The sequence below is a fragment of the Apiospora aurea genome (genome assembly GCF_038362705.1).
Source record: "Apiospora aurea strain CBS 24483 chromosome Unknown utg000004l_segment0_segment0, whole genome shotgun sequence".
Classification (NCBI taxonomy): Eukaryota; Fungi; Ascomycota; class Sordariomycetes; order Amphisphaeriales; family Apiosporaceae; genus Apiospora; species Apiospora aurea.
In genome coordinates, this window is record NW_027117391.1 from 2105492 (window position 1) to 2130703 (window position 25212).

General features: G+C 56.2%; 11 protein-coding genes across 11 annotated transcripts; 5 read left to right on the forward strand and 6 right to left on the reverse strand.

Moving 5' to 3' along the window:
• Positions 1–304: 304 nt before the first annotated feature.
• On the reverse strand, positions 305–1603 carry PG986_005434 (uncharacterized protein; the record flags this gene model as incomplete). Its single annotated transcript, XM_066841656.1, has 1 exon — positions 305–1603. The coding sequence occupies one exon, from the start codon at positions 1601–1603 to the stop codon at positions 305–307; it is 1299 nt and encodes a 432-aa protein (XP_066701518.1).
• Positions 1604–2682: 1079 nt separating this feature from the next.
• PG986_005435 (ribokinase) lies at positions 2683–3673 on the forward strand (the record flags this gene model as incomplete). The annotated part of the gene is made up of 2 exons (XM_066841657.1): positions 2683–2754; positions 2783–3673. 2 exons carry the CDS (start codon positions 2683–2685, stop codon positions 3671–3673), a joined length of 963 nt encoding a protein of 320 aa, XP_066701519.1.
• Positions 3674–3928: 255 nt separating this feature from the next.
• On the reverse strand, positions 3929–5907 carry PG986_005436 (uncharacterized protein; the record flags this gene model as incomplete). Its single annotated transcript, XM_066841658.1, has 4 exons — positions 3929–4925; positions 4999–5189; positions 5220–5686; positions 5763–5907. 4 exons carry the CDS (start codon positions 5905–5907, stop codon positions 3929–3931), a joined length of 1800 nt encoding a protein of 599 aa, XP_066701520.1.
• A 742-nt stretch (positions 5908–6649) lies between these two features.
• Positions 6650–7182, reverse strand: PG986_005437 (uncharacterized protein; the record flags this gene model as incomplete). Its single annotated transcript, XM_066841659.1, has 2 exons — positions 7015–7182; positions 6650–6886 (listed from the first exon to the last, which is right to left on the reverse strand). Exons 1-2 carry the CDS (start codon positions 7060–7062, stop codon positions 6650–6652), a joined length of 285 nt encoding a protein of 94 aa, XP_066701521.1. The 5' UTR covers positions 7063–7182.
• A 492-nt stretch (positions 7183–7674) lies between these two features.
• PG986_005438 (uncharacterized protein) lies at positions 7675–8631 on the forward strand (the record flags this gene model as incomplete). The annotated part of the gene is made up of 1 exon (XM_066841660.1): positions 7675–8631. The coding sequence occupies one exon, from the start codon at positions 7675–7677 to the stop codon at positions 8629–8631; it is 957 nt and encodes a 318-aa protein (XP_066701522.1).
• A 286-nt stretch (positions 8632–8917) lies between these two features.
• On the reverse strand, positions 8918–9860 carry PG986_005439 (AN1-type zinc finger protein 1; the record flags this gene model as incomplete). Its single annotated transcript, XM_066841661.1, has 2 exons — positions 8918–9719; positions 9766–9860. The coding sequence occupies 2 exons, from the start codon at positions 9858–9860 to the stop codon at positions 8918–8920; spliced, it is 897 nt and encodes a 298-aa protein (XP_066701523.1).
• A 760-nt stretch (positions 9861–10620) lies between these two features.
• Positions 10621–13488, forward strand: PG986_005440 (Rad4 transglutaminase-like domain-containing protein; the record flags this gene model as incomplete). Its single annotated transcript, XM_066841662.1, has 1 exon — positions 10621–13488. The coding sequence occupies one exon, from the start codon at positions 10621–10623 to the stop codon at positions 13486–13488; it is 2868 nt and encodes a 955-aa protein (XP_066701524.1).
• Positions 13489–13798: 310 nt separating this feature from the next.
• On the reverse strand, positions 13799–14765 carry PG986_005441 (uncharacterized protein; the record flags this gene model as incomplete). The annotated part of the gene is made up of 2 exons (XM_066841663.1): positions 13799–14356; positions 14391–14765. The coding sequence occupies 2 exons, from the start codon at positions 14763–14765 to the stop codon at positions 13799–13801; spliced, it is 933 nt and encodes a 310-aa protein (XP_066701525.1).
• A 1165-nt stretch (positions 14766–15930) lies between these two features.
• PG986_005442 (MFS general substrate transporter) lies at positions 15931–18326 on the forward strand (the record flags this gene model as incomplete). Its single annotated transcript, XM_066841664.1, has 4 exons — positions 15931–16101; positions 16164–16574; positions 16649–16990; positions 17079–18326. The coding sequence occupies 4 exons, from the start codon at positions 15931–15933 to the stop codon at positions 18324–18326; spliced, it is 2172 nt and encodes a 723-aa protein (XP_066701526.1).
• A 571-nt stretch (positions 18327–18897) lies between these two features.
• On the forward strand, positions 18898–19348 carry PG986_005443 (uncharacterized protein; the record flags this gene model as incomplete). The annotated part of the gene is made up of 2 exons (XM_066841665.1): positions 18898–19101; positions 19298–19348. The coding sequence occupies 2 exons, from the start codon at positions 18898–18900 to the stop codon at positions 19346–19348; spliced, it is 255 nt and encodes an 84-aa protein (XP_066701527.1).
• Positions 19349–19986: 638 nt separating this feature from the next.
• On the reverse strand, positions 19987–24764 carry PG986_005444 (RhoGEF domain-containing protein; the record flags this gene model as incomplete). Its single annotated transcript, XM_066841666.1, has 4 exons — positions 19987–20801; positions 20927–22411; positions 22482–23150; positions 23207–24764. The coding sequence occupies 4 exons, from the start codon at positions 24762–24764 to the stop codon at positions 19987–19989; spliced, it is 4527 nt and encodes a 1508-aa protein (XP_066701528.1).
• Positions 24765–25212: the final 448 nt, after the last annotated feature.

Consider the following 25212-nt stretch of genomic DNA (forward strand, 5'->3'; position numbering starts at 1 on the left):
CTCACCTAAGCCTTAGTCGAGGCCACCGACCATTGTTTTTCATCATTTCAGCATTAGGAGCACGGCGTACAGGGGTTTTGGACGAGGTCTTGCTATCGATCGCAACGTCTGGAACGCTGGCTCTACAATATTGCCTGGACGTCTATACGATTACTGTTGACATAGTTAAGACTTTGTGGCAATTGATCGGCACTTTGTGTCAGCCAGTGCAATATATTCTTAAGACCCAATCGCAGATTCTATGGTTGACCAATGGACAAGTGACAATGACCCATCCCGATGACGTATGCCACTATCTATACTGTCATGTGAGACTGCTGTACAGTTCGGAGAACTTCTCTGCAGCCTCCTTCATGCAATCGTGGCTATAGATGGCCTGTTGGACTTCTGGACTGGCCCACTTGTCCGGTACTGGCGCCCCCTTTTCTCTCGCCATGGCGAACTGCTGGTCGCGCTCTGCCTTGGCCTTGCCCTCGCCCAGGTGCAGTGTCCGACCCGAGAAGGCCGCCATCTCGACACGGTTCCAGGTCGTCTCCTTCCGGAGAAGCTCATAGGCCCGCAGCGATTTCGCCAGAGCTTCAGGGTCGGTACCTGCCCCTGGCGTGAGGCTCACTACCTCGGCCAGCACAGCGGCGTCCTCGATGGCCATGGCGGCGCCCTGGGCCATGTGCGGCAATGTGGGATGGCAAGCATCTCCCAAGAGCGTGGCGGACCCCAATGTCCACTGGGACAGGACCTTGTGGCTCCGTAGCCTCCATTCACAGACCTCGCCCTCGGGGACCATGTCGAGCATTTGCTGGACCAAGGGACAGAAATCGTCATAGACCTTCTTCATGGCGCTCTTGTCGCCCTTGGTCGTGTATGTCGCATTGGTGGCGGCCGCGAAGTTGGTGTCGGGCTGACATGTCGACAGGTTATAGATGGTGTGTCCGCTAATGGGGTATGCCACGATGTGGCGCTTCTCGCCAATCCAGCGCATGGCGCACTTGGCGTCCAGGAGGGCCAAGAGTTCGGGGAACGGTTCCATCTGCTCACGGGGCAGCATGATCCGGTAGCAGGCCTGCCCCGTGTCCTCGACCTCGGCATCGATTTTGAGCTCGCGAAGCATGGCGTAGCGCAACGCCGACTTGATCCCGTCGGCGCCAATCAGCACGTCGGTTTCCAGGGTCTTTTCATCGCCATCCCGGGGCTTCACCGTGAACTTCGGCTTTCCTGGGCCAAAGGAGTCGACCCGTATGAGCGACGTGCCAAAGTGGAAGGTGACGCCCGCCTCCTTCTGGCAGGCTTCGTACAGGCCGCCGGCGAGCGAGGCGCGGTGTCCTGTGCAGTGCGGGTAGCCGTACTTGCTTTGCACGTCGGACAGGTCGACCTGGACGAGCTCAGTGTTAGTGGGGCCGTCCACGATCTTGGTCTCGAGCACCATGGTGGCCTCGCGCTGTAGCTGCGAGCCCTCCCAGCAGCCCAGGCGGTCCAGGATCCGCAGCATGTTGGGGGCCAGCTGGATGCCGGCGCCCACGAAGCCCAGGTTGGAGGCCGTCTCGTAGACGTCGATGTGCTTGAAGCCCCTCCTCGCGAAGCAGAGCGCGCTGGCCAGGCCGCCCATGCCTTGAGTAGCGGAGGGAGTGTTAATAGTCACTTTCTTGTTGGAGAAACGCACTCGCGGGTGCTCTGGTCAAGGGCCTCTCACCTGCGCCTATGACCGAGATCCGAAGATCCCTAAAGCCCGCCATGTCTCTCCCGTCTCTCCCGTATAAGTCGCGAGGGGAAATTGCCGCAGAAGGTAGCGGGGTATTTGAAGCTTTGTGTCACTGGGCGAGTATATATCACCGGATAGCTATGAGAACAGCGAGAGCCGACATCAAAGGGTCCGTCAGGAAATCAATAGGATTGACCGTAGGAAGGCCGCCTGCAAGGAAGCTGCAAGCGAGATGTCGGATGCCTCCTGGCAGGAGACAGGAGACAGGAGCCTGGGAAGGACTTGACGACATCCTTCTTGTCACAGGGTCCATGCAGGGCCAGATGTAGGGATGATGCACAAGCAAATCGTGGATGTGGGGTACCGTAATAGACTGTGATGGTCTACCGCCGGTTGAATGTGGGGTTGGCCAATCTCCAAGGCGCGTGGGGTCATCGGCATGTTGCTGCTGAAGTTCTCTGACTTCTGGAAAGAAGAATCGACCCGAACTTGGCCCTGACCGGGGAATAATTCACACGTAGACTGAAACCCAAAGTCAAAGCCGTAACTCGGCGATTTAAAACGGCCGACCAATACACCCTCTCACACACACACACTGTGGCTGCCCCAGTGACCAGTGACGAGTGACGCGTGACGTGCTGTCTGTGGCTCTGGCTCCCTTCCTGCTCGGCTACCTACAAACCACCCGAGGCCGACTCGAATACCTTAGGGACCTACCTACCGCTGCTGCTGCCGCTGCCGCTACCGTCTTCCAGTACCGCCTGAAGCTTCGAGTTAGTCCCGTCTCACTTCCCCAAAACAATCAACCCCGAATACCTTGCTGACATCTGCTCCGCACGTGCAGTCGGACCTGGTGTTTATCAAGGCCCTACCAGAGTAAAACGATATATTAGAATTAATGACCCGTGAGCCAGCCAATCGGAGCTCCTGGATTGCCACGAAACCACGCCCCTGACACTTTTGCAGTTAAATCAAGTCTTCCAACCATGGCTGCCACCAACACCCAAGTTCCCCTCATCACCGTCCTAGGGTCCCTCAACATCGACCTAGCCTCCTATGTGTCACACCACCCCCTCCCCCGGCGAGACGCTAACCTCGACCTCCTTTTCCGTCTCGCCGGGCGGCAAGGGGGCCAATCAGGCCGTCGCCTGTGCCAAGCTATCGCGGACCCGGGCCTCCGTCCAAGATGGAAACGAGACGGCGCACGTCCGCATGCTCGGCGCCGTGGGCGCTGACACCTACGGCGACATCCTGGTGAAGAACCTGGCTGCACACGGCGTCGATGCCGCAGGCGTGTCTGTGCGCCCGGACCCGGCCAAGACGGGCATTGCCCTCATCGTCGTCGACGAACCGACGGGCGAGAACCGCATCATCCTGTCGCCCGAGGCCAACCACTCGCTGCAGCCGGCCGACTTCGCGACGCTGCCCGGCCCCAAGCCGGACCTGCTCATCATGCAGCTCGAGATCCCCCACCCGACGGTCCTGGCCGCGCTGCGGGCCGCGCGCGAGGCCGGCGTCGACGTGCTGTTCAACCCGGCGCCCGCCACGCCCGACCTGGCCGAGGAGGCGTACGAGGGCCTGGCGCACCTTCTCGTCAACGAGACCGAGGCGGCCACCTTGGGCGGCGTCCAGGAGGCCGACATCGAGGACGAGGCCGGGCTCGCGGCCGTGGCCCAGAAGTTCCAGGCCCGCGGTGTCAAGACCGTCATCATCACGCTGGGCGGCCGCGGCGTCTTCTACCGCAGCGCCGACGGCGCGCACCAGGGGCTCGTGCCCGCCGAGAAGGCCAAGGTGGTGGACACGACGGCGGCGGGCGACACGTTTGCCGGCTCGTACGCTCTCGAGTTCGTGGCCGCCAAGGCCCAAGGAATCCCGTTCGACATTGGGGCCGCCGTGCGTAAGGCTAACAAGGCGGCGGCGAAGACGGTCGAGAAGCTGGGAGCGCAGGACTCGATACCCTGGCGCGATGAGCTCTAGGCGGTTAACGGATGGAAAAGATCAAAAATGAAGTAGTGTCAAGCGTTCTCGAAGCCTTTTACTCAATTGTAGTGGGAGCTACTTCTACCATCAATAAGAAACAGTAAAAAATCTCCGGGAAAGACTACTCTATACTGCGACTTTTACGCAAGAAGCTGCTACGCATTGCAGCGTTTGAGGCGGGCGCCCACCTCCTCTTAACAACTGATATGACACGAACTCCCTCTCATCGTTATGCATTCATTGAATCCTATTTTACTCCGCCTTGGTAGCCGCTTTGGGTAGTTCTTCCTCGGAATGTTGCATCATTCTTCTACCACCCACATAGTACTCCTCCGGGGTTGGGACGATGCTGGAAAGAAACATGGGCTCGGGAACAACGTCGTGCATAGCCATATCGCGTAGCAGTTCCTGTCTGCTCGTACTCCCCTCGCCTGGTGTCCCCGACTTTGCCGACATACCAGGCAAAAGAGACTCTGTCGAAGATCCGGGGATCCGTTTGATGCTACTGACGTAGTAGCTCGGCTGACTCCCCGAAGAAGTGCGCCGCATCTCCGTCCATATTTTCCGGGCCTTTCCAGGCAGCCCACCACCGTCTTCGGCGGGCTCAGGGCTTCGGGCTCCTCTTTGCAAACTGGTCTGCCGCCTTGGTACTTGCAGGGGCGGTGCTGTAGCCGTCCGTTCAGGAGGAACAGTAGCCCGGACCGTCTCATCGCTGCCCCCGCGAATGTCCGTGCCAGCTCGTCTGTGGCGGTACTGCGGGCTCTTTCGAGTCGTCGTGGTCGCCGTAGTCACGGCGACCTTGCGCGGCGTGGACCGGCTGGCAATGATCCGGTGCATGATGCCATTGGCGCGAATGGGGCCCCAATGCGCCGCGATGATGGCGAACAGGGTGTTGGACACGGGTGCGCAGGGCGTGGGCCGCGGCGACCAGGCGGACATGGGGTTGTTCCGGGTGACGACGCCGGTGACCCGCGTCTCGAGCCGCGTGCGGGAGCGCGACACGCCGTCTACTGTGGAAGAGGAAGCGCCACCGCCACCGTTGATGTCACTGAACGTCGGAAAACCGGAGTGCGAGTAAGATAGCCGCACTTCGATGTACTCGGTCTGGACGTTGCCGAGATGGTACTCGAGGTCTGCCATCAGCCCGTCTGGGTCGTCGCCGTGCGCCTTCCCGTCAATATGGGGAGGTTGTGAGGCGTTAATGTGGGTTTGGACAAGCGTGAGCATGCTGGAGCCGGGACCAAGCACTCTATTGCCGTCATAGCTATTAGTATCACCGACTGTCCTCCGTGAAGCCGAGCAGAAAATCACAGCAATCATACCTGCTAGTGGGTTCGTTCAACACGTCAATAATGACACTCTCCACGGTGGGGAGGACTTGGATGTCAATATCGTATAGATACCCATATCGCGACAGGCCTTCTTCGCAATGATGCACAGGGAGGAAACTCTGGTTGCCGTGGATTGCGTTCTCGAAGCCGCGAGAGTAATCGACCGGGTACGGGCGGCAGAGCTGGCCGGAGACCTCGATAGCCGCCTAGACCATGGTGCGGCCGTTCTCCAGCGTCTTGGCCTCGGGCGTGATGGCCACATGGGGGACAAGGAGATAGGGGTCCTGGATAGTAGATGATCCGTCTGACACTTGCACGGATGAGAGAGACTCGCCGCTGGGGCGGCACGTGTTGCTCTTGATTTGCTCTCCGTAGAATCCGTCATAGCCTAGGGGCAGGAACGGCTCGGGGTCGTAGGATGCTTCGGTGCTGCTGCAGCTACGAGACTCCGGCGGCCCAGAATTCGAAGAGACTCGGATCGCCAGTGGTGAGCCATAGGAAGAGCCGCTTGTGTCGCGCTCTCGTAGGTCGTAGCGGCGGCAAGTGGCCTTCGAGGATAACGCACGACCATTTGAGAACGACCTTAGCTTAGTCAACAGCTTTGGCGTGCTCCTTAGTACTTGATAGCTTGAAGCTCTTCGGGACAGCATCGAGGTCTTGTGCTTGGGTGTGGTTGGGTCTGCAGTCACTGTGAGGAGTCTGTCTCGTTCGGGAGCGCGGGATACAGTATAGGCGGCCACGCAATCGCAACTCACTCTGCTCCGGAGAGTCTAGACTCGCTCCCAACTCCCCAAAGGCGATCTCGTCGTTTTCACTGCTGCGAGACTGGCCATTCGGGTTTCGTCTTTTCTTGATGACTGTCAACGACCGAGGCTCCATCCCCCATGGGTCTCGATCCATACTTGCAGCGGTGCTGATGCTAGAATTTCTCGTGGGACTGCAATAATGATACGATGGTGTCTGCCCCTCTTCCTTGACAATATGGAGGGCTGGCGGAGCCAACAATGTTTCCATATCTCTGATCGCCATCGTAAGTTTGTTGGCATGCGAAATTGTTACTGGGTTGGAAATCAGACTGGCGGTAGGGCTTCATACTCCAGGTCAAAACAAGGCTGGCAAGTCAATAGCGACTCTCCCCGGTCATTCTTGGAGTTTACCCGCCCCTAATAAGCAACTTGGAAGATTGGTGATGTATGAGCCCGTGACGCCTAGCCGACCGAGGCTTTGGCATTGTCACTTCCACAGCTTACCACTCTACCAGAACCACCGAATCAAAAGACGAGGTCGGACACGAGCAGCGCCAGGGCGGAAGCCATGAGGTGGTTCCTGTGGGCAACTCGCTTCCTCCTGCTTGGAATCATTCAATATACGCAAAAACACAGGGTGCGCGACTTCCACGAAACAGCAGGCACGCTCTCCACGCGGGGGTAGTCGAGATGTAGCAAGTACAGGGGCGTCACGCTGAAAGAGACCCCATGGGATCATCACAGGCTCCTTTATCCCCTCGCGACAATTTTGGCTGAGCGGCTTGCAATTCCAATTATCTCATTCCGGTGTTTACCGTGTCTATAAATGTACAATTGGTCGGATCCTGCATGCCGTGCCAGTCGACCGAATACCGCCTCATACAGATGCCACCAGTCTACTGCTTGGTCTTCTCACCCTTGTCCGCCGAGTCCAGGAATTTCCTAAGGGCGAAAATGTTAGCTACCGCGCTCGCAGAACTTGAATTGGGCTCGGAGTCGCACTTGATGAAGTCCTCCTCGTCGGGGCTGGAGGCGTTGATGGGAGGGGTCTGAGCAGCCTTCTTGGCAGGGCTGGGACCGCTGACGGCGAAGTAGGTACCGCCGAAGAGCGCGGAGAGGACACCCATGGCGAGCTGTTTCACGGCAAGGCAAGAGTTAGCAATGGAAGCACAATGGCTGGGGCGACTTCGTTATAGACGTAGACAGACGCCGAAAGTCGGGTTCAACGGAGGACATCTCGGGACGCTGGGGGGCGACTAACGTAGTGGGAGCCAATCTTCTGGCCGGCAATGCTGTACATCTGAACCATCTTGGCGGTATTGAAGCGATTGACCTGCTGCGAGTGGGAGGTGGGTGGATAGTGAGAGGTTGATGGTAAATCGGATATGGTAGACTTCCAATGCCAAAACTGCGCAGTAATTGATCTTTGGTAGACTGAGCTTCAATTTGCTGCTTCTGCCGACGCACTGACCATCGAGTCGCTGGTAGCTCGCACTTGAGGTAGACACTAAGTACCTAGGTACGTACCTTCGTCAATTCGATCGGAATAAGCAGGCTCCGAGAAACCGACACTTGAAAGAAGGCACCTGCAGGATCTTACCGATCTTATCCGAAGACCGGCTCTCCAGCCAGGCCACTTCCCAAACTCCGAGAGCTCCTACCCTGTAGCTGGAGTTAAGGAAGTTCCAATGGGGAGATGCACTCACGACGTCACTTAGGATAGCCTGTGTAGCAATACTTTTGCATAAAATATGTAAGAACGGGGTTTTCTCTCGTCCCAACTCCTCAACCACAACCGTCCTGCATAGACTTGTTACCATCTAGTGTTGAACTCCCGATTGGCAATAGACTCATCCATTAGCATTGGTCAAATTCGCCGGCCGCTCTTTTTTTGCGCTGTTGAACCATCTCGTCTTTCACCATGTCTTGGCTGTGGGGAAAGGGAAAAGGTCCCGATAAACCGCAACATGCCGCCGACGAATCACCGGCATCACCTCAAGCCGTTGCACCCCCGTCCAGGACAACCGACCCTCGCAAAGATGCCACCGACTTCGATCCCAGCCGGCTGCCGGAGCGTAAGCAGCTCCCGCGGGGCATGCGGCGCCTCGTCGACAAGGAAGACAAGGACGAGAACTTCTACGATGAGCTGGTAGATGGCTACGTCCCGGACAGTACCGAGTCCAACGTGCGGTACGCCGCCTACGCCACCCGCCTGCGCACCATCATGCTGTCCGCCCACCGCTACGTCGCCTACACGTCCGACATTGGCGAGTCGTTCCGCCCTGTCGCCCACCCCTGGCTCGTCCGCGGTGCCTATGGTGTCAGTTGGGCCTACATCCTCGGTGATGTGAGCTACGAGGGCTACAAGGCCTACTGGCAAAACCAGCGCAAGATCAACCCGGCCGTCGAGCTCAGTGACCGCGCCCAGAAGGCTACGGGCCTGACCAACCACCCGACCTCGACCCCGGAGGCGGCGGCAGATGCAGCCGCTGCCCTGTCCGCACCGCCGGGTGAGGTGAAGCCGCTCGAGGACTACAGGACCGTCATGGTGCAGCGAGGTATCTTTCAGAGCCTTGCCAGTATGGGTCTGCCGGCCTTCACAATCCACAGCGTGGTGCGGTACTCGGGACGGGCCATGAAGAATGTGAAGAACGCCAAGCTGCGCACCTATGGCCCCATCGGCTTGGGTCTGGCGGTTGTACCGGCGCTGCCTTCACTGTTCGACAAGCCTGTCGAGGAAGGAGTCGAATGGCTCTTCCACAAGGGCTTCTCGCTCTACGGCGGAGAACAATTCGTGGGAGGACTACCCTCTACTGGGCGTGAGGATGCACTGTCTCATAAGCCTGTCGCCAAGAAGCCTAAGGAAAAGGAACTGTAACAATAGAGAGCGCGAAAACGGCGTTCTGGCATGGCAACATTAGTTTGGCGTTGGGGATTCTCTCAGCTCATGCGGTTACGAGGTGAGAATGCAGAATGCATTTCCTATATGCATTTGATGTTCGGGAACATCACCACTGTAACAACCAAAGAATAAATCGCAATGAAAGAAGATCGGGTGTGGCTCAATGGTGAATAAATGGCAAATTCTACTTGCTGTGGAGGTATCTATACCCGCCAGAACGCCGTTAATGCAAAGTCATCAACTCGTCAATACGCTGAACATGCTACATTTGGATCAAATCCTCAGGGGCACCCACCCCTCTTAATAAAACCACCGTATTCCCGCTCGTTAATGCCACGCCTATCTTCTCGTTGTACTCGAGAATGCGGCCTCCCTCCACGTGGAACACCCGTAGCTTGTCTTTCTCGTCGGCCGAAGAGTTGTTTACGTTCTCGACCTGGAGCCCCTTAGCCGCGACGTCCAGGAGGCGGCCGATCACCCAGTCTTTGCTGAAGAAGAACTCGCCCTTGGGGAACTTGGCGGTCGTGGTCTCAGCCTCGGCTTCCACGTAGAGGTAGACCCTCTTCTCCGCAGGGAGCTTGGCGTCGCCCTTGGCCGTCTTCTTGAGGTTATTGACGGCGACGAGGCGGGCACTCGCGCTCGTCGGCTTCGGCTTGGGCAGGGCCCGCGACGCCTGCTCGCGCTTCTGCGTGCCCCAGGCCTTGAACCGGGCGAAGGCGCTGCGCGCCGCCTCCTTGCCGGCGTCGATCTTCTGCTGCGACGGGCGCGCGCCCAGCGGCACCAGGTTCTTGCAGTCGTGGTCCTCCTGCAGCCGGTGCTTCAGGCAGTAGTCGCGGTTGCAGCGGTCGCAGTGCACGCCGGGCATCAGCGAGGTGCCCACCGTCGTCTTGCAGTCCTGCCCCGCGCACGGCTTCTGGGCGACGAAGTCGCGCATGCGCTTCCCCCTCGCCCGCGCTGGGCTGGGCGAGCTGTGCCTCCCGCCGTCGCCGGGCCCAGGCCCCCTCGTTGGCGCATCGGTGGGCGGTCTCGGTCCGGTGGTCGAGGCAGAAGGTGTGCTTGCAGGACTGGCAGAAGAAGGGTAGGAAGTCGAGCTGGTTGCAGTATTCGTACTCGCAGTGGGTGCCGATCAGGGTGGCGTCGGCGGTGGTGTCCATCTTGACGTAGGACGTGTCGGGGTTCTCGCTGTTCGAGGATGGCGAAGCCATTTTGAGACTGGGCCGCGCTGGCGAGGATGATATATATGAAGTGGTTAGGAGAGATGGAATATTCTAGGTCGGCCGACCGGGTGTGTAAGCCTATTCGCAACCCGCCCTGTTCCGCTGTAGGTTAGATATGTATGTAGGTAGGCAGGTCGCGGGTTCTTCAAGCGACAGCTTACCCAATAAATAGCTGGGAGGCAAAAGGAGGGCAGCCTCGGCAACTGCCAGAGCCAAGATGTGTATTGCAAGGCTGCTATTGCGATTGCGCAAGCTGAAATGGGAAAGTGTTGGTAGAAGAAGGGTCTCGAATTGTCTCATTTGTCACTAGATCGCTAACCCCCGTAACATTCGTGCATATGAAAGTACCTGGACGTTGAGTAATTACCGTACTTACACCTAAGGTAAGGCGGCTGCACCCCTTGACCCCCTAGCCGAATCCACAGGCCTCTGCATTGGCCGTCCCGATAGTGGGTTTGCACGCTGAAGCCAAAGTAACCCAGGCTCCATTCCAGCCGATCGGACCCTGTGCTTTGGTGCTGCTGGATCCGGGGAGGCAGACTCAATGAGGTCACTCGCGCATGCTACTTTCTTCAAACATGCAATTTCAATGACGATGCCGCGTTTTGGTTTTGGTTTTGGTTTTTCATAAGACCGTACTTCCGTTACCTGTTTACCATGTCGCCAAGGCCAGTTTGATATATACCAGCTTTCCACTCTCCCTCAGTCCCATTTTGCATCTTCCATTCGCTTCTTACGCGACAGGAAAATGCCACCTCACGTTTCTCGCAAACGGTTGCGCTCCAGGTCACCTGTGAAGGGCGCACGTGTTGAAAAGGCGTCCGCCAAGGGGAAAGGCAATGCGAAGGCACAGGTTACACCGAAGAATAAAGCTGTACCGCGCAAATCTACTTTGTTTGATGATTTGGATGCGGGCGCAAAGCAACGTTCTGCTGAGAAAACGAAGTCCGCCCTGCAGCAAATGCATGAAGATGAAGATGGTCCAAGCGACAGCAGCTCCCTCAGCTCTCATTCGGACGCCGAGTTCGAAGATGTCCCGGCAGTCAAGAGACAGAAGATCGGCAACGAGACCGTGGATGAGTCGGAAGACGACGATGACATGGAATTCGAGGACGTACCAGATCATGAACGCCAGGCAGATCCGGTGCTATCGGGAGATCTGGAGCTGACTCTTTACCAAGACAAAATTCCCCTGTCCACGAATTTGGGCAAAAAGGGGCCGACAAAACAGGAGAAACAAGCTCGAGTCCTCACTCATTGTATGCACGTGCAATTTCTCATGTGGCATAATTCCATCAGGAACTCATGGTTGTGCGACCAGGAAGTACAAGCTACTATGATATCACACTTGCCGCCGCGGTTATGGGAAGACGTCGAGCGATGGAGACGAAGTAGCGGGCTCGATGTGGCCCAGGATGAAGTCCCCAAGGACAAGAAAAACGACAAAGGAAAGCCGCAGTTGAAGTCGTCGAAAGGGAAAGGAAAGCAAGCAGCCCAGAAACCTACGAGGGATTGGGGGAAAGCTGCCGAAAGGCTCGAGAAAGGCGCTCCTGACCTGAGCCACGGTGATCCACTCTTCAGGCTTATGAAGTCGTTGAATGCGTGGTGGAAGCAAAGGTTTCGAGTTACGCAACCAGGGCTGAGGAAGATTGGCTACATGGATATGAGAAGGCTGGCCAAGATCCGGGGAGGACACGAGAACGAAGAACACGACCCCGAGAAGTATGGTGAACGCATCAGAAATTTGGAGGAATTTCGGGTTTGCGCGCAAGAATGTAACGGCAGTCGGGATGTCGGCGCTCAACTGTTTACCGCACTTCTGCGTGGACTTGGTCTTGTGGCCCGTATGGTGGCGAATCTACAATGCCTGGGCTTCGGTTGGAGCAAGGCAGAGGAAGCCGGCGAGGATAAGCCAGCCAAAGAGGCGAGCACCAGTGGGAAAGAAGAGACTGTTACAAACGGCAAAGCAGCTCATGCAACAAACAAGAAGAAAAAACCTCCCGCCCGACCAACACGAAGACGTACTCGCAAGAGCGACGCCGATGCTTTGACGATGGACCTGGATGAATCAGACGAGTTTGCGGACCCCCACAGCGAAGAAAGCGATGATGATTCAGTAGTTGAGGTCACCTTTGACCGCCCGAGGTCGAAGGGACCAACCAAGTCGTTTGACAAGGATTTGGAGTTTCCACACTACTGGACTGAAGTTCTGTCGCCGGTCACGAATAAGTATCTGGCTGTTGATGCGATTGTCAAGTCTGTCATCGGCACAAACAGAGAACTCGTTGAGTCTCTCGAGCCTCGCGGAAGCAAGGCTGATAAAGCCAAACAAATTATGGCCTATGTGGTTGGCTTTTCGCAAGATGGAACGGCCAAGGATGTTACTGTACGATATCTCAAGAAGCAACTGTACCCTGGGCGAACCAAAGGCTTCAGGATGCCTGTGGAGAAGGTTCCCGTCTATAACAAACACGGGAAAGTCAGGAGATATGAGGGATTCGACTGGTTCAAGACAATCATGAGCGGCTACGCTCGCGGTAGTAGGAAGCAACCTGTTGACGAGATTGATGAGCTCGAAGAGTCGACAGATCTAAGGCCGGCTGTTCCCGAGAAGAAGGAAGTCAAGGAGGGCGAGGAGACTCTGCAGTACTACAAACAGTCGAATGAGTACGCACTCGCAAGGCACCTGAAGCGGGAAGAAGCGTTGCTCCCCTCGGCAGTGCCTGTTAAGGTCTTCCGCAACAAAGGTAAAGGCAACAAGGTCGAAGAGGAGGACGTATACCTCCGAAAAGATGTGGTTGAAGTAAAGAGCGCCGAGACGTGGCACAAGCAAGGCCGTGCACCGTTGCCCGACGCAGAGCCCCTGAAGCACGCGCCGTACCGCGCCGCCACTACCAACCGACGGCGCGAGATCGCCGAGATGGAGGCGCGGACGGGCGAAAAGGTGCTCCAGCCACTTTACAGTATCGACCAGACCGACTGGATCATCCCAGACCCCATCAAGGACGGCGTCATCCCCAAGAACGACTATGGCAACATCGACATGTTCGCCGAGCACATGTGCCCCGAAGGCGCGGTCCACGTGCCGTACCGTGGTACCGTGAAGGTCTGCAAACGCCTCGGGATCGACTTCGCCGAAGCCGTTGTCGGGTTCGAGTTCGGCCACCGCATGGCCGTGCCTGTCATACATGGCGTCGTCGTTGCCGAGGAGCACGAGAAACGCGTGCTCGAGGAGCTCGAGAAGGACGAGGCGGAGCGAAAGCGGAAAGAAGACGAGAAGCGACGCAAGGCGGCCCTGAGCGGCTGGCGTAAGTTCATCATGGGTTTGCGCGTGGCCGATCGACTCAAGCAGGAATACGCCGATGTTGAGGATATCGAGGTCTTTCGCCATGATGGCAAGGGTGCTCAGAAAGGGGACGGCCCAGATGATAACGATGATACTGGTTTGCGAGCCATGATGGAGAAAGACGAGGATATGGGCGGCGGGTTTCTACCGGAGGGTCACGAGGAAGACGATGGCGATGACGAGCCAAAGCAAACCCATTCTTCGAGCTATTTCCCCATGCGCCATGAGGATGACGACGATGATGGGGCTGACCCATTTGAAATAGAATAGGCCGACTAGGAGTCTTACTAGAGGAACTGCGCTTTTTGGGCCTGTTTATTCATAGTAGCGAGCATGATCCTGTTGGGGATGAAGAAAGGGCAATATATTTGCCCTATGTGAGAATTCAAAAGGCTATTGCTATTCTCGACTATACGCCAGTATGCATCAAAAATAATTCCGAAGGACCGAGACATCTCTCGTGATTAGCAAACACGAACTCCTGAACACTCTCCGCTGTATAACCCGATATGCTCGACACATCAAACCACCGCCGCCATTACGTCCTCAGCATTATCTCTGGATACCACGTGGATCTGAATCACAAGGACCCGAGCCGTTCGACGTCTCTCGATTCCCAGGTCATCTTGACAACGCTCCAGTAGTATTGCGGGTCCTCGCGCAGATGGTTGCAGTGCGCCGTCTTCTTGTAGCGGACAACGAGACTGGGGATCTTGAAGCGGCGGGCGCTCTCCTCGGCGTGGTCCTCGACGTCCTTCCACCAGATGAGGTCGTCGGCCTCGGAGAAGACGTACGAGCGTGGGACCCCGACGCACGGCCAGAGCCCCTCGTCGTTGAGGGCACGCCGCGTCTTGCTGATGGTGTTGTTCTCGTACCCGACGCAGACGGCGATGATGACCCACGCGATGGCCAGCACCACGAACCCGACAGTGACGCCGAGGGAGCGCACCAGGAAGTTCTGCGGGAGGGACCGCTTGAACGCGTTCACGTTGCTCATGAATCGCGCCGTCCCGGGGGTGCTGTCGAACACGAAGGCGCCCACGGGCAGCTGCTGCCGGGTCGCGGCCAGGTAGGCCCGCGCCACGCACACGGCCTTGTTGGAGCCGCCCTCGGAGAAGGCGTGCAGCAGCAGGTTGGGCTGCTGGCCGGCCGCTCCCGCCCCCCTCGAGGACCGAGGCGCCGAAGCAGCTGCTCGTGCGGCCCTGGATGTAGCCCACGGCGGCGGTGAGGGCGGCCACTTTCTTCTCCGTCGACCAGATCAGCAGGTCGTCGACCGTCGTCGTCACCACCATGATGGGGGTGTAGGGGTACATTTCGTTGTAGACCTGGGTGTACTTGGTGATGTGCTTGGGCAGGGCGCCCGTCCAGGATGTGATGAGGACCATGGCCGGCGTGCCCTGGCGGCTGAAGGGGAAGGCGGCGCCCGAAAAGGCCTCGAGTTGGGCCTTCTTGGAGAGGGTCGGCATATGCCGGTCTTGGACCCAGACGGAGGGCGCGAGCCTCGTAAAGCCGGGTATGAACTTGTTCTCCTCTGATGGGTGGCCCATTGTGAGCGAGGAGTTGTGTGCTAAGAGGTAGACGGAGTAGTGATAGCAGTGATAGACACGAACGGAAAGATAAGAGTGGCGAGAATGGACGGCCAAAACGGGAAGCAATAGCCAAGGCTTTCTGGAAATCCAGTGGGCAGAGGAGGGTACCATGCGAGAGGGGCGAAGATATGGCGGCTTCTGAATGTATAGGCAAAAGGGACGGCCTCGCCTTGGCCGTTTTCCTGGGCGGAATAGGGGGCGTGTCTGTGTGAAACTTGTTTAAAGGCGTAATGCATCCTGTATGATTTCCACCATGCCCAATGCCCATTACCGAGCGAGAGCAGTATGTGTGTACATGTAAGTAAGCTGCCTCCAAAAGGGGTGCATGCTTAGCCTGTGCGTTCCTGAAAGACGTTCCCGAACCGTGGCAGAGAGTGTGTGCTCCTTGCATCCAGAGGAGCGCTGCTTGAGGGGCGACGACGACGGCGGCGGCGGGTGAAGCTTGACCAAGCCATTGGGTGCTCTGGCAATCAAACAACTCAGGGGGAAGGAACAGCCCGGAGAGGATCTAGAAGCCGACATCCGAGCAACAACCTTGGAAACACCTGCACAAACCAAATCGAACGAAGCATCAGGTGCCGTCTGCAAGCAGTTTGAAGTAAAAGAGGGCAAACCCGACAGAGCCACAGCCAGCCTCCCTCAACATCAATCAACGATCTAATACCAGCAGAAATTGCAACGAGCCCTTTAGACATCTCGCCGTCGGCGCCACCTTCCGCTAGGCCGCGGCCGACAGGACAAGCAACGACGCACACGGCCAGATATTACAAATGCAACTGTAATTATTCCGCCAAAGCTCCATCTTCGCTTCTTATCCATCTCGCCGAAGACCCTGCCATCCCCATCCGCCATGTGTCACAGGCGTGGCGGCGCTTTGATGCTGCCCTAAGCAAAATAGGGGAGCTGCCCTCTTTTCTTTTCCCTGCCTCGCCCGGCTCGTATTTGTTTGCGAGACTGCCGTCGTTTTCCGTTGCAGCGTCTCTCGCAAGCATTGGCGAGCCTTCTTTTCCTTTCGTTTCTTCCCATTCCTGTCGTTCTTTGCTGCCTGCTCTACTCAAGTAGGGCCTTTCTGTTCTGCGCCCTCCTTCCTCTCCCGAGGCTCACACTCGTTTCTCGGATCATCATGGGGAAGCTATCATCGTCATCGGTATCATCAGAATCCATAGAACGGGGCGCCGTCATTGCTGCCCCGGAATGGACGCCCCGGCGGCAGGAATGGTGTTGCATGATTTCGATTGCTGTAGTCTCCGTCATGGTGGCTCTCGATGCCACCGTTCTCGTGCCCGTACTACCGGTATGTACCCAAGCCTGGACCATCACCGCCAGCAAGCTGACAACTGTTTCTGACGGATCTAGAATTTGGCACTGGAACTGGATGGCTCGACAATAGATGCGTTCTGGGCCGGAACCTCGTATCTATTGGCATGCGCCGTCTTCCAGCCCTTCATAGCAGCGCTATCGGATATCTTCGGCCGGAAAGAGATGCTCTTCAGCTCGGTCGTGTTTTTCACAATGGGAACTGCGCTCTGCGCCCCCATCGCCAAAGACTTCACTGTATTCTTTGCTGGTCGAACTCTAAAGGGAATCGGCGGCGGGGGCATCATCACGATGGGCCAGGTCATCTACGCAGACATCGTCCCTCTACGGCAACGCCCAAAGTACTTCTCCATTGTGCTGGCTGCCTGGGCCATTGGCAGTGTAATAGGACCTTTGATCGGCGGTGTCTTCGTCGACAAGCTTACTTGGAAATGGTGCTTCTATGTAAATGTGAGTTCCTTTGAAAACTGCCCCGCTCCATCTTCCTAAACGGGGAGGCTGACCAAGTCCCTGCTTGCCTGTAGTTTCCATTCTGCCTCATTGGACTCGTCACCGTGCCAATATTTGTCAAGCTCAATGCCGAAAAGTCAACATTCGTGTCCAAGATGAAGCGCGTCGACTGGGTCGGCGGCTTTCTGTTCATCGGCGGTATGACCAGCTTTCTGCTCGGCCTCTCGTGGGCAGGTATCGAGTATGGCTGGTCAAGCAACCAGGTCATCATCCCAATGGCAGCGGGGACGGCTGCTGTGTTTCTTACCATCGTGTGGGAGGTGCGCTGTGCGCGCGAGCCGTTCCTGCGGCCGTCTATCTTCGGGAACAGGTCCGCTATTGCCGCGTATACATGTGCATTTTCCCAGGGTTTTTTGGTGAGTCTCCCGCGCCCTGCAAAGAACCAAGGCAAATACTATAATCTTCTGTGAGGTAGTAACTGACTCTTCTTGATCCTGTCTGTAGCTATTTTGCGCTCTATACTACGTCCCGTTCTATTTCATGGCAGTGCGCTCGACAACTCCAACGCAATCGGGCGTGAACCTGCTCCCCGTTTCCTGCTGTCTCGTACCGGGTAGCATCGTGGTGTCTATTCTCGCGTCGCGCCTGGGACGTTTCCGCTGGGCCGTATGGATCGGCCTGATCCTGACAGCCGTCGGCTGCGGCCTGCTTCAGGATCTGGATGAGAACACTAGCACAGCGTTGTGGGCGGCCATATTTGCCGTCTTCGGGACCGGCAACGGCATGATGCTGACGAGCGTCAACGTGGCCATCCAGGCCATCTCAAAGCCCGAGGATTGCGGGCGCGCGGCGGCCATGTACGCCTTCATGCGCACGCTGGGCATGTCCATTGGCGTGGCCGTGGGCGGGACCGTGTTCCAGAACTTCATGTCGTCCAAGCTCGACGACCTCGGCTTGCCCGAGCGCATCGCCCATGAGGCCGAGGCCTATGTGGCCGAGCTTGACCGCATGCCGCCACAGAACCCCATCCGTATTGGTGCCATTCAGGCCTACATCCACGGCTTTCGCGGCGTCTTCTGGGTTATGACAGCCATGGCCTGCATGGGCTGCCTCGCAAGCCTCTTCATCAAGCACCACAGCATGGACAAGATCCTCGAGTCGCGTTTCGTGCTCGACGGCGGGGACGGGGCTGAGATGCGCGAGAACCTGGATGTCCTAGAGAAGCGTCTGGCGCGCATGTCGAAGCGCGCCAGCCATCACCTTATGTCCATCGCCACTGCCCCTATAGGCGGCTACAGCCGCAATCGCAGCACCGTGGCCCTGTCGCAGCTTTACGGGGGTGGGAAGGGCCTGGGCGAGGGCGACGACACCTACTCTTCACGGGCCCTACGACCCGGCAACGCCGCCGCCTCGTTCTACACCGCCTCGGTTTACAGCGAAGTGGTGCCGTTGGAGCCGATGCACGGATCAGGCTTCGACGATCGCACGGGGATGGACTCGAAGATATCCGACCGGCGTAGCGGAAAGATTATCCCTGTCGTGCGTAACATCGAGCAGGCGCCTGCTGTGTCGTACTACTTTGAGGCTGGGGGCCGGCGGCTCCCCATCCGCGTCGCGACGGGCAACCCTCGGGATCGCTACCTCCTGAACAACGGGCCGCAGGTGCCAAGGCCGGTGATCTCACCGTCGCCCGGGGGCCACAGAGACTCGGAGCCCCGCGTCATTAGCTTGATATTGCAACGCGATGGTTAGTGAAAGAAAGAAGGAGGGGGTGGTGGAAGTGGCTGTGTCTGCCACCGATTTCCATCACGTAGTGTACACGATCATGACTTGATGTGTTGGAAAATAAAGATAGGGAGTACCAGGGTAGCGTTTTATCTCGAGCTTTACAAGAAGGCGTTTGGGCAATGCTTGTACTCTGGAGTTGCGCAATACGTTACTACTTTGGCCAAGAGAGCATTTGCATGCGGTACTGTTTCAAAATGAGAATCACACGGAAGGAAAGGTTACGGAGCGTCTTCTGGACCAATGGTCGTTTCTACGAATGGATATCCAAGGAGTCACACAATGTAAGTCATCTTGACTGGCAAGGCTACAATATCCATGCACTGCTCAGTATCGACAGTTGGTTCATGAAACTTGGGATGAAGATCGATGATGGTATTTGGGAAAAGAGAATTCCTATTCTTCCTAATGCTCCCATCCTAGACATACATAGCTTCCCGCCAACGAGTCTGTAAATACAAGTACGGCTTGAGTGAGCGAGAGTGGGTTCGATCGTTGAACTATTTTTAGTGCTTCTATATAACCGACAAGGTTAACAATGGATCCCTCCAATAAGCACTCCGCATCGGTTCCCAATGCGGCAACATCGCACGCATCGACGGACGGATACCGCAGCAGAAGACGGGACTTCAGGCTTACAGGGCAGTTGGAGCACGAGCATTCGTTGCCGCACTGGCAAGTGCCGGAGCTGGCGCAGGAGCAGGAGCCCGAAGAAGTGCAAGAGCAGCCCATGTTGAATATGGTATTGTTTGGACAGTGTTTCTTGTGCGAGAAGGATTGCGTGCGAGCTAAGTAGGCGATATAGTATGGAAGTGTAACGGTATAGCGATGACGAGCAAGCTTTGATTGGGTTGGGAGGAGGAAGATCGTTGACTATCCGCGAGTCGGGGTGGGATTTATATAATAGAGATACCATGTCACTCGTCTCCTTCTGGTAGCTTCCTACCATTGCCGCCGCCGCCGCTGCTGCTACGAGCCTACGACCATAATGCTTTGGGGATAACCCGCACATGAAACATCACATGGGGAATCGATGACGCTGATCCCATGTCAAGGAGACGTAAGCTATGGCTCCAGGCGGCTCGCAAGTGAGGGGAAGACCGTCTCCACCGCCTGGTCTCCGTCAAAGCATCGGATGAGGATGAGGCTGGATCATAAGGTTGGACGGCACCCGCATAGGCTCAAGCCATCATTATCGAATGTCACACCTGCTACTACTCCTGGCCCTCGAGGTAGTCATGATAAGTAAGTACTCTGCATTAGGACATGACACGAGCCAGAGACTCGACTCTCTACCGAGCTCTGCCAGGCTAGTCATCCTCCTTGTCTTTGCGTACTGCATCGTTATGGTGCTACTACTGTACAGTAAAAGGGATGGGTATAGGATATTGCAATAATCGTTCATTTCATGGCTGGTCATACTCATTCATAGTCATGATACTGGTCATCCCCAACCCTTCATTACTCGCTCACAGGCCTACGCCAACCACCTTTTGAACAGCTTCTAATCAGAACGCCTCGCCTTCCAACGCCCACCGAGCCGCTCTGATGTGATGGCACTGTCCGTTCTCCAAAGCAACCAAAACGCCAACCGCTTAATCAACCTCCTAAACAGTGACCCGGCCTTCTAGACGGCGTCGGTTGTTGCCCCCTTGATCATACTGCGCAGGCTGGCCATCTCCCTCCTCAGCCTCGCATTCTCCTTCTTGACCCGCGCCGTCTCTTCTGTCGCATCCCTCATCTTGGTCATGATCTCCTCCTTCTCCCCACTCTTGCCCTTCAGCGCCCGAACAATCCGCGCAAGCTCCGTGTTGAACTTCTCGTACAGAAGCTCGTTCTCCGCTGTGCTTTCCTTGTAGAGCTGGTCAATCTCCTTCACCTTGGCTTCCGTCGCTCTAAGCGTATTATCCATATCTCTCTGCAGCTTCTCGTGTTGCTTCGCAAGCTCCTGAACCATACTGGGTATAGTTGTTTCCAGCGCGGCCATGCTTTCCGACAACGATTTGATCTCCGCCATTGCAGATCGAGGAAGCGACGAGTTCATGCGGGCCATATCCGCAGTGATCCTGGACAATTCTGACTGCAAATTCGCATCGACCGACTCGATAGCTTGCTTCTCGGTTTGGAGACGCTCCCGAAGCTTCTGTGGTGACTGAAGCCGTAATTTACCCGAATTGTTTTTCGTCGGGCTTGATGTTGGGCGTTCAGGCGAAAGGGGTGAGTCGAGAGGCGGTGATCTCCGTGATGACTTGAGCATGGGAATCTGTGATGTAGATAGACCGCGTCCATGCCCCTTTAACCTTCCTGTGCCCGTCCTTGGTGAGGTCTTCTTGACGGTTTGAAGACTCGATTCCGAGAGATTTTCCTTTGTGGCCTTGGGCGACCGTTGGTTGCGGGGCTCATAGGCATTTTGGTTGGCGACATCAAGGGGCTTATGGGTATCTTGGATGGAGGGTTCGTAGATATCCTAGATGGCGAATTAACTCGGCTAGGGGGTGTTGGAATTCGACTTGTCGGAGAAGGAAGCCGGGGCCCAGAGTTAAATTTTTGAGACGTCTCTCTCATACGTGACAAAGGCTGCAGGGCTGGCGGCAATTGGTCTGGATCAGGTTCGACATCGTCGTCTTCGTCTTCGTCTTCCTCATCCTCGAGGCTTGCGGCTGCCATAAGGGACTTGAGATCTGATAGTGAGCTCCGCCGCTTCCTCTTGGGGGTCTTGCCAGCCGTATCTTCGTTCTCCGGTTCCCCGATAGTCTCAAGTCTCTGGGAGCTTGATGGCCGCGCAAAGGAATCATCAAATGCGCCGGCAATAGGGGGCCTGTCTCTTGAGCCGGGCCGCCGTAGCTTATTCGGCATGTTCGGCACTCCCATATCAATTGACTTGGCTCGGGCTACAGAGGCCCTGGACAGACTCGAGCTCTCTCCTGTGGCGGGATGTCTGCCATTGGCACCGCCATGCTTGCTCAAGCTTCGCCAGACGGATGACCGCGTGTCAGCTTCTGTCTTGGAGTTCTGGCGTAACAGCGTGTCGAAACCTAGTTTTCGGCGTAGCGAAGAAGCGTTTGAGGTCAATGAGCCAGTGTGCGACTTCACACTACGAGTAGTCGAATTCATTGACTCATAAGCTGAACCGGCCTGGCTAAGAAGAAGAGGACCAAAATCAGCAGGCCCCGTGTCAAAAATCCGGTCGCAGTCATCTACGAGCAGATCGAGTAGGTTAATGTAGTTGTGGGCAGAGCCATCATCCACGAGAAGCTCAGCAAATGCGAGGGTGAGAGCACCGCGGTCACCGTCGTTGCCGCAGCCATCGAGTAAATCGGCTAGGAGCTTGATCAGTGCAGTGAAGGCTCGCCGGTTCTGAGGTGCCATGTCGGAAAAGAGGAAATGCACAAAGTCCGCAAAATCGCCCGGGAGCCTCTTTGCCGCTCGCGCCTGGAGCGCATCGAGAGCCTTCATGGACATGATCGGCCCCATCTGCTCGCGCCACGCAATTTTTATAAACTTCTCAAAAGCCACAAATACTACGTCGGTGGTGAGGTCTGAGCTCGTATCGATGTCAAATGGACTCTCGATGAGCTTGTTGTAAAGGTCATTGACGGTCAGCTCATCAACGGCGCCCCTGTTCAGTATCAACCGGCCAATGAAATTGCCCTTCCGGCTATGGAGGCTAGCCATATAACCAGTAAATGTCTGTTCAAGTCGAACAAGAGGGTTTTCAGGCCTGTCGTCGTCTGCCCCTATTTTGATGTTGTCTCGACTCCTAGCTGACCCGTATAAGGAAGGCGCATCTTTGACTGAACTGTTGGATCTGCTAAGAGGCGGGGGAGGATAGAGCGGCGTCACAGGGGTGCGCGGCTGCAGCTTGGGAGAGTTGAGGTTCTCTGTACTGTTGCCACCGCCCAAGAAACTGGTGAGCATCTTGACAGGAGAGGTTGCCAGGAAAAAGCGTGTCTTCTCAACACGGTTAGCGAGGCTTAGGCCTCGCAGGACTTTTTGTGTGAAAATTGACAAGTGCGGGTGTAAGTCCGGGATTGGACACGTTGTGTTGTGTGCTAAGAAGTTGGATGGCTAAGGTTTGTTAGCCATCACGCATCGAACTCGGAGGAGTACGGGATTACTTACCTCTCCGGGCGAGAGTAGGCAAGAAGTCTTCAAGAGCAACATCGTCTGTAGACTTCTTGCCGCTCAATCCTACCGTGATGAGAACAATCTTGCGTTGCATATCGCCAGTTTTCACGTCGGAAACGATCTCCACGCCATAATGTCCAATGGGCGACTGCTTCGTTCCTTTCTCGTGATCCACTACAATGCGAATAGGAGCAGGTTCCTTGCGCCCCTCGATCAGTTGATCCAATCCTTCTTGGAACACAGCAGCAAAAATACCAAGACCAGTATCAGGCATTCGCACAGACCTGAGGGACCAACTTGGGTTTTCCCGTTCCGCTTCACCAAAACGACCTTCTACCCGGGCTTTGACGACGTCCTCAAGCCATTTGGTAGCCCTTCCTTCATAGGCCTCTTGGAGGAGGAAACAGCGCGACGTTACCGCGGTGTTGGGGACATATTCTCCAGCATGAGCACCCTTCATCTCCCTGGTTGAAGTCATCCAAACGAGCCGCCCGTCAGCCGACTCTGTGAAACGGACATTCTCAAGAGCATGCCATCCTGCAAATGCAAGCTCGTACGATGCTTGACCGCCTGCAGCATTGGTCATGGACATGAGCAACCCCTGTGCTGAAGGTTTGTCGATTTCCCGGAGCAGGTCCCGCGAATGCATGTTCCCCCATACAGCTTTTTAACCATGACGATACAGTCAGAGAACAGCAAGAAAATCCCGGCTCGTTCACCGGTATCAATGTCAATGGGCGCATCAGCTTGGTACGGGGATGGTAATTCCGAGAAGTCAATAGCAATTATCAGTCTTCCGTTAGGCTCTAGATCACTTGGCCAGCTCTCTATCATGTTCCGCAACCGAGTGGTGATTTGGGGTTTGTCCGCTAGGGGCTCATCCATTGAGCAAATGTTTGCGATGATATCTCGGGCCTTAAGCATTGGCTGCAGAGCTGGGTGTGTCATTGGTAGACAGTTGACAATCTGATCGATAACAAGACTGTATCGCGGAAGTCGCTGGACCGGCTCGATGAGTATCGAGCGAAGGTGCTGCTCGCCCGTGGCCGCCACTCGCTGGGAAAAGCTTGACTGGTTGCCGACAAAGGCCGTGATGAGCTGCGGGAAATTCTGGCTTGCACGAATGTAGTCTTGATAGCAGTCGGTGAATTGAGGGAACCACTCAATCATGACCTTGGCCATGGCCATAGCACCGCTAGGATCTTTGGACTTGCCCATGATACTGTTAGAAACACCCACTCTCGTGGTGGTCCCGGACTCTATGTCTTTCACAGCCTCCTCCTCAGTGTCATCCATGACCTTGCGCAACTCTTGCATGAATGCGGTGTTGACCTGGAGGATACGGTCGGACGATCTGGGAAACAGCCTCTCAACATCTTCGGCCGTTGGACTGAAGCTGCCGGTGGTCTTCGACTTGGCCTTTTGCCGATACTCATCCGCAATATGCTTGACCAGTTCGTTCATCTTGAAGACGTAACGCTCTTCCGTGTCCATCAGCTCGGCCAGTTTCCTCCGCAGCTCAAACTTCTGGTCTTTCGTAAACGACTTGGATCTGTTGAGTGCCGTTGGTTTCGAAGGTGCGCGTTTTAACCTCGAAGTGGGCAAGAACATGGGCTCCCCAAAGAGTTTGATCAACGGGGTGTACATGCCGTACTGGCGCAAAGTAGGGTCCATGAATTCGTCTTCATCTTCGGGTAGTTCCTCCAGTCCCTCCAGTTCCTCGCCCGGCCGCAGAGGGATGATCGAGCCTGGCGGAAGGACCAAGTCAATGTCGACATTGCTGATATGTTGCGTCTGCAGTGCCATGTGGAGTTTGTGGACGACCTCTGCCGAAGTGTCGGACTTAACCATGGTCTGGGCGATATCGGCGGCATGCTGTTCTCCAAACAGAGTCGGCGAGGAACCGGGGCGGCGGCCCTTGGTGGTAGGAAACTGTTGCCTGATGTGGCTCTTGACGGCCTCGGGCAACTCGTGGAAATACTTGTACAGACCAAAGGCGAGAGCGCGGTAGATCTCGTCGACCTGAAATTCGCGCGGGAGATGGTTGACGACATTGTAGAAGGGCGAATTGGGCGATATGGTGACTCGCGGGAAGGACTGGAAGCCGGCGAGGGTGTAGATATGGACTTGGACGCGGGAGCTGTTGAAGGTGTAGTTGGCCGTGGTGGAGGGGCCGTGGAAGATCAGGATCGGGAGATGGCCTAGCAGAGGGTCGGTTGTACGATAGAGAGTGACATGTTCTGGCGACAGGGCCAGCTCTTCGGTGACGCGAACCATGGCCGCTTCAACGGGCCTCGTTCATGCTGGCCAGGATGGGATTCCGGACGGTGCTGGGGATCAGCACTTTAATTCCAGCAGCAGTAAGGATGCGATGAGGGTGTGGTGTGGTCGGAGAAGGGCGGGCGGCGGTGTTTACACGCGGCAACGAGCGACGAGAAGGAAAACAACAACAGAATAGCGCCAACTCGACCCTGACTTGACGGGATGCAGTGAAACAGTCGACAAGACAGAGACAGAGAGAGACAGTTTGGACTGCAGGGATTCGGCGATTGACGTCGCGCCTATTGTATTTGCCAAAAAAAAAAAAAAAAAAGAAAAAAAAAGGAAAAAAAAAGATGAGCTCTTGGGTTTGCACGGGCCTGGATACCTACACCGTCCTGGATTGGGTACCTAGTCATTGGTGCCAGCCTCAAATAAACAAGACAAGACAGGCAGCTTGCCTGTT